At 60.4% G+C, this 7410-nt stretch overlaps 1 protein-coding gene across 1 annotated transcript in view; it reads right to left on the bottom strand.

Annotated features, from left to right (window-relative positions):
* LOC105308546 (actin-binding LIM protein 2-like) overlaps positions 1-7410 on the bottom strand; it is a gene marked incomplete at its 5' end in the record, with an annotated part of 53163 nt that overhangs the window by 45305 nt on the left and 448 nt on the right. Inside the window, one exon of the mRNA XM_011384546.2 lies at positions 5568-5801. Within this exon, the coding sequence (XP_011382848.1) occupies positions 5568-5801 (234 nt within the window). The remainder of the gene's footprint in view (positions 1-5567; positions 5802-7410) is intronic.

Genomic DNA, 7410 nt, shown 5'->3' with positions numbered 1-7410 from the left:
CCCTAAACAAAGCTGGTTTGGAAAGGGCCGTCTGACCCCAGCTCTGGCCTCTCGCCCACCCGCACGGGCCTCCCGGTACGCAAACGAGTCCATCACGTCACAGACGCAGCCGTGGTTCCTGGCGAGCCCCCATCCACACTTAGGGAATGGCACGAGAGACAGGACGCGACGGGCAAGGACACTTTGGATGACGGGCGCACGGTCCATTTTCGCAAGGCACGACTTGTGTCCTCTCCCCTGAGCCTGGAACCCTCCCGCCCCACAGACGACAGCTCGGCACGTGGGAAGGGCCGCTCTTGACTCAGAAACACCCTCTTCGAGCTGCGGCTGTCCAAAGCCACAGGACTCAAGGTGACACGGGATGGGGCAGCACTTCAACAGCAGACCCGGAGTGACCGGCTGGGGACCACGTGGCAGGCCGATGAGGAAGGCGTGGGCTCAGAGAGAGCTTGTGCCCGGACGGGGCGCACAGGGGCCTGGGGGGCACGCAGCAGCAGGTTGAGCCCCGCCTGAGCAAGCCACAACCAGCAGCCCACACGGGGCCGAGGCCACAAAGGCGTGAACCCCCTCACGGCGTGAACCCTGCTTTCCCTGAGCTGCCATCCTCCAGGGCAGATAGGAGCTTCGTGCCTGTCCTGAGGCTGGCACCTCCCTCAGGAGCAGGGGCCTCCAGGCCGGGCTGAGCCCCCAGGGAGATTACACCCCTGCACGAGAAGGAAACCTCGTCTGGTCTGCAGCTGTGGCCATCGCTCACCTGTCCCCAAGGGATTTAACCTGTGCACCCACACAGACCCCAGTGCAGCCGAGGACAACTCACTTGGGGGTCATTGCCGAGCTGGGAACACTCTCAGCACGGCCTGTCAAGTCCGGGGGCCTCAAAGGGTTGTTTCTGTCTAGAATTCACGGCTGCTCATCCACCCAGCTCCTGCCCAGGCGGCTGCATACTCTAAACATGTCACAGGAGTCCTGTGTCCCTAGTCCCCAAGCCTGCAGCGCGGTATCCTACATCACCAGCCGGATCGTGTGTGTGTGTGCGCACATTCACCGGAGGAGGGCCTACAGCTCCCATCGGGTGCTCAGAGGGCCGTGACCCAGGGGCGGCTGGGGACACGGACTCGGTGGCCGCACTGGTCCATCACACCATGTCACGCCTGTCATCCAGTGGCCTCTGACCAGTCCCCAAACTCACGAGATCTTGGTCTCACCCCATCTTCTTGGCCTTCCTTCCTCCCTCCCACATCCCCGCCTGGAACCCCCTTTCCAATCCTCCCAACTTGTCCAGTCCCGTCCTGGGTCAAGGCTCCAGGGCAAAGCCTTCCTGGAGGACACAGCCCACCACTGACCACTCCCTTCTCTAGCCTCATCCTGCTGTTCCGTGTCCCTTCATCGTAATAAAATGCACCCCTGACAGCGACTCCGCACGGGGCCTTGTGGAGCGCTAGGCCTGTGTCAGCGCCGGAATGCCCAAGACGGCCCTTTGGGGCGCACACCACTATGGCTGCCCTCTGCAGCAGGAACAGAGCCGGGAGGGCTGGGGGGCCAGTCACTGCTCTGGGGGCCAGCCGTTCTCCGTGGGCCTTAGCGGTAAAAATCCCAAACTGCTGACGTCACCAGGGATGTCAGAAAACCAAAGAATGGCTGTGTGGTGACCTTGAAGTTCCAGGATGGGCTCGCGGCTTCTCCAGAGCTGGCTCAGGCCCCAGGGCAGATTCCGGTCTCTGCTGGGGAGGGTCGTCCGTGAGCGAGAAGGCAGGGTCGTCCACGAGCGGGTGGGAGGTCCTGGCCTCTGAAAAGCCACCTTCTTCTTTAAATCTAGGTAACTGACTTGTTTTGGAGCAGCTTCAGGCAGCACGGAGCGTTCCCACGTACTCCGCAGCCAGGGTCCCCCACGGCCAGCATCTCGCGTCACTATGGGGCATCGCTGCATGCCTGTTACCCGAACACCACGCTTTATTCGGATTTCACCCGTTTTTACCTAATGTCCTCTTCCTGCCCCAGGATCCCATCCGGGACATCCCTTGACACTCAGTCACCACGTCTCCTCAGGCCCCTCTGGGCTGTGCCAGCTTCTCAGACTCCTCGCTTTCCATGCCCTTGACGGTTTTGAGGAGTCCCAGGCAAGTGCGCCCTCCATTAGGATTTCTCTGATCACGTCTCGTGAGTAGCCGGGTTACGGCTCTTGGGAGGAAGACCACAGAGGCGACCTGCCCTTCCCACCCACCAGGTCAAGGGCACATGCTGTCTGCACGACCTGTCACGTTGGCCGGTGACCTTGACCTGCGACGTTGACCTGGACCCCCTGGCCGAGGTCGTCGTGTTGGCCAGGGTTCTCTGCCCTGCAGGCCCTCTCTTCCCCCTCCACACCGACCCCTTGGGGAGGCGGTTGCCGTGCACGGCCGCGCCTGACGATAGAGGGCCCGCTCCCCGCCTTGGGGGCGAGTGTCTGTGTAAATTGTTGGGCATCCTTCCGCACGGAGATTTGTCCCCTTCGCCCACGTATTTATTTATTCCATCGTTCGTTCACATAGATGAGCGTGGGCTCGTGGATGTTTGCTTTCTGCTTTGGTTTATAATCCAGTACTACATTATCCACTTTGTTGTTCAATTTTTCCAGCTTCGGTCCCTGAGAGATCTCAGTTGGCTGTTGAATCTTCTCAAGGTGACCGGAAGCAAGGCCAGCGCCAAGCCACGTGCAAGGGCCTGATAGGACAATGACAAGACACGTGCCGGTTTTCACGTCGTGCAATCGCTGCCACATGCTGCCTGAGCCATCGGCCACGGCCACCAGGGAGGTTCCTGGCCCAGGGACGAAGAGGCATCCACGAGGCCCAGTCAGGGGGTGGGGAAGCAGGCCTTGACCTGAGGCCCTCCGCCTGACCCTTCCACGCCACTGGTCACTTTCCACCTCTGCCCAGTGAAGTGGTTTCAGCAGCATCTTCTCCCCGTGGCCCTCCACACCTGCCTGTCCCTGCTGCCTGCTCCTTAACAGGGGAGGCAGGCTTAAACCTCATACTGCCCAGGAGACATACTAGGGACTGAAATTCATACTAAAGTGCAAATGACTGCCACCAGCACGCATGATGCATGCAAGTCTTGATAGGAGGGTGGCCCAGGGCACTGGGACACAGTGGGAAGGTGTGTCTGGGAGAGGCGATCGGGGCAGAGAAAAGCAGCTGGCCTGGTCAGGGCGAGCGCCGGCTTCGGTGACAGCGAGTGTCTCCTTGGAGGCTTCCACTCACAGCATCATTCAGAGGAAAATCTCCACCTAGAGGAGCCGAAGATGTTAAAGGTGCTGATGTCGTGAGGGAGACCAGGAAAGGGGTGGATGTCAGGCCCCGTGACCGACGAGGAGGAGGCTGGCGCCCTTGGCATAGCCAGCTGCCAGCATGCTCGCCGGCGGGGGTGCACCAGAGCCTGGGCTGACGGGCGCCATCGAGGGGGAGTGGATGGGCTCCCTCTGTGTGGCCTCAGAGGTGGACCTGGGACTGTGGGTGGACGCAGCTCTGGGCTCTGCCCCGCAGAGCTGTGGGCTCTCAGGCCAGTGACATCTGTGAGCCCCAGTCTTCTCTGGCGTGAGTTCTAGAAAGAGGCCGGGCACGGCCAAGGTCACGACAGCCCTGGAAGTCAGGCAGGGGCCGAGGCGTGGGGGCCGAGGCGTGGGGGCCGGGCCTTCCCACATCCCACAGCAGAGAGTAGGGCGGGGCTTCGTCTGATTTCCCAACAAGGGGAACTAGGGCCAAAGCGGCCGGGAGGACCCAGGCAGAGACCAGCATCAAAGGCAGCGAGACCCAGCACGGGGCCAGGGCCCGTGCTCACCCAACGGGTCACACGGGCACCCAGTGGGTCACACGGGCACCGGGCCCCCGCCCCAGGGGACGCCTGGAATGGGCCACAACGCACAGGTTCTGAAGCACATTTTGGCAGGCAGGGTTGGAACTGTCACTGTCTTCCCCTGCAAGACGGCAGGGGGAGCCACCCTGCCCCCACCTGGGGGAGCAGGGCTGCCTCTTCCTCTGCCCCTTCCCTGGCCTGCTTTTGTCTGGCTGAAAATGGGGTGCTACAGGCCTGGGCTGCGGCCCCTGGCTGAGGCCCCCTCCTGGCCTTCCTTGTCTGGAGTGGTGAGGACCCGAGGGGGGAGACTTGGGGGCATCAGAAGAGGGGTGGCCATGAGGCCTGCTCCGGCTCCAGGCCCCACCCCCTGGTCTCGGCCAGAGGGCCCCCGGGCAGTCAGCCCGCTCACAGGGGCCGCTGGGGTGCGAGGCTCGAGCAGCCGGTGCAGCAAGCGTGCCACAGCCTGGCCTCCCTTCTCGGCCACGCCTCCACTGGCCCCCAGCTGGAAATGCCCCCCCAGAGCAGGGCCACCTCCAGCCGAGGGAAGCTGTGTATGTGTGTGAGGGGGCTTCTGACGTCCAAGTAAAGGTGGGGAGACATCTCCCGGTGACCAAGTTCTCTGTGGGCTGTGGTGTGTCCTTTGTCCGCCTTCGGGTGAGACCCCATCCTGGCCCACGATGCCCACGTGCCAGGTGGACATGGCTGCTTTTTGGCTTTGCTGCTTCTCAAAATGGTCATTACGTCCAGCAGAGACCATTAGCGCTAGGGACAGGTCCATGAATTAGAGGGACAGCTGTCCCCATGAACAGCGGCTCTGTTCTCAGTAGATGGACCGATGGGGCCATGCAAAGCAAGCGACGACGAAGCATAGCAGGGAAGTGAGGAGCCCGTCCGATGAGCGTCGGGCGACGGAACGCTCCGGCCGCGCCTGCCTCCTGGGCCCGTTGGGACAAAAGCTTCTTCCTGAGACGTCCTCCCACAGCTGCGGTGGGGAACGGGGACTTCATGCGTCTCCTGGGGAGTCAGCAAGGACGTCACTGCGGCTCCTCCGGACAGTCAGCTCGGGCCGTGTGACAAACCCCTCAGACCAGGGGCCTAAACGGCAGACGTCCATCCCTCGCGGTTCTGGGCTGCAGCCCTGACAAGCTCTGGCGGGCGTGTTTCTGGCGAGAGCCTCTTCCTGGCTCATGGGCACACGTTCTGTCTTCACGTCGCCTTTTGCCCCCACGTGCGGAGTGACCGACAGGTGTCCTGGCATCTCCCCTCTTCCCGTAAGGCCACCAGTCCTCTGGGACCAGGGCCCTCCTTGCCGGCTCCGCGTGACCCTCATAACCGCCTGAAGACCCTTTTCTAAAGACGTGCGCACCGCGGGTTCGGGCTTCCACGGGCGAAACTTGGGGACACAGCAGCCCACGGCACGTGGGACGACCGAGCGTGGCCATGTCCCGGGGGACGCACGCTCACACACGCATCCGTGCAGGGGTGTGGGTGTGGGAGGAGGCGAGGGGGCCGCCCTGAGCTCCGGCCGTGGGCAGGTCGCCGGCCTCTCCCGCCCTTTGTTTGTGCCCCGAGAACTATGGCTAGCAGCCCCGACGCCCCGTGGAGCCAAAGTGAGGTGAGACAGGTCCCAGGGCAGGAGTCTAAGCCCCACCCGTCCCCGCAGCTCTGCACCCCGCCCTTGCCGCTGGCTCCCACACGAAACGCATCGCTTGCGTTTGCCTCCCGGGGTCACTGACACAGCAACAGGGACAGAGCTGGACGCACGAGACACAGAGCGAGGCGGGGGCGTGAGACACGGGGCTGGGCAGGCCATGCGGCGACACAGGCACGAGACATGGACGCCCGGCGCCCGCGGCCACGGCGCGTCTTACCTCGGAAGTAGGGGACGTAATGGTGTCGGAACGCGGACGTAGGGCTTGGGTGTTGGGACAGGGACAGGCAGCTACTGGCACCCACACTCACAGTGCCAGCTGCGGGGCAACAGAGAGCAGGTCAGTCCACGTGCTCGCCCCGGCCGCGGCCACAAAACGTTCCTAGGCCCCGCCTGCTAGGAACGTTTTGCTTCCTCTCTCCAGCAACGCGCCTTTTCAAAGGGGGAGTCGCCACACACGCTTTGGACCAGCCCGCTCCAGGCTCGGAGTGAGGAAGCCCCGCCCTCTGGGGGGCAGGGTGGCGGCCCCCAGGGCTGCTGGGCAGGAGCTGCTGGCCACCTGGGGCCTCCTTGGGATCAAGGACCTAGGTGCAGAGCAGCCGGCCAGGCCAGGGTGTGCGTGGGCTGTCACCCGACGATCGCCCAGCTTCGCCAGCTGAGAGTCAGGTCCTGGCTGGCTGGGGTTACCGCCAGGCCCGGAATAGCTCACAGGCTCAGACCCCAAAGTATAGGGGTCAGGGGAGGGGCCCTCGGAGAGGCCGGCTGCCCTGCACCCTGACTCAACTGCCGCCTGCTCACTCGCTCACTCACTCGCTCACTCATTCACTCATTCATTCACTTACTCATTCAACTCATTCACTCACTCGCTCATTCACTCATTCACTCACTCACTCATTCACTCATTCATTCACTTACTCATTCACTCATTCATTCACTTACTCATTCAACTCATTCACTCACTCACTCATTCACTCATTCATTCACTTACTCATTCACTCATTCATTCACTTACTCATTCACTTACTCATTCAACTCATTCACTCACTCACTCATTCAACTCATTCATTCACTCACTCATTCAACTCATTCACTCACTCACTCATTCAACTCATTCATTCACTTACTCATTCACTCATTCTCATTCACTTACTCATTCAACTCATTCACTCACTCGCTCATCCACTACTCACTTACTCACTCATTCACTCATTCATTCACTTACTCACTCGTTCACTCATTCATTCACTCACTCGTTCACTCATTCATTCACTCACTCATTCACTCATTCATTCACTTACTCATTCAACTCATTCACTCACTCGCTCATTCACTCATTCATTCACTCACTCATTCACTCATTCATTCACTCGCTCATTCACTTACTCATTCAACTCATTCACTCACTCGCTCATTCACTCATTCATTCACTCACTCATTCACTCATTCATTCACTTACTCATTCACTCATTCATTCACTTACTCATTCAACTCATTCATTCACTTACTCATTCACTCATTCATTCACTTTCATTCACTTCCTCATTCAACTCATTCACTCACTCACTCGTTCACTCATTCATTCACTTACTCATTCAACTCATTCACTCACTCGCTCATCCACTCACTCACTTACCCATTCAACTTGCTCATTCACTCGCTCGCTCACTCATTGACTTCCTGACCCTCTACCTCGGGCAGGGCGCAGCAGGCACACCGCAGGGGGCCAAGGAAAAGAACTTGGCAGATGAATGAGTTCTGGTTTTTCCACAAAGGCTGCGAAAATAAGCACTGCACCCCGCGAACGCGAAAATGGATCATGCGATGGCCGGCCGATGGGGAAACAGCTCGGCAGACTCCCTCGAAAAGGCAGCGTGCGGGGTCCCTGTCACGCCGAGGGTGACGAGGAGCTTTGGAAGCTAAGGGAGAGC

The sequence above is a fragment of the Pteropus vampyrus genome, unplaced genomic scaffold (assembly GCF_000151845.1).
Source record: "Pteropus vampyrus isolate Shadow unplaced genomic scaffold, Pvam_2.0 Scaffold589, whole genome shotgun sequence".
In the NCBI taxonomy this organism is placed as follows: Eukaryota; Metazoa; Chordata; class Mammalia; order Chiroptera; family Pteropodidae; genus Pteropus; species Pteropus vampyrus.
This window is presented reverse-complemented; position numbering and strand designations above follow the sequence as displayed.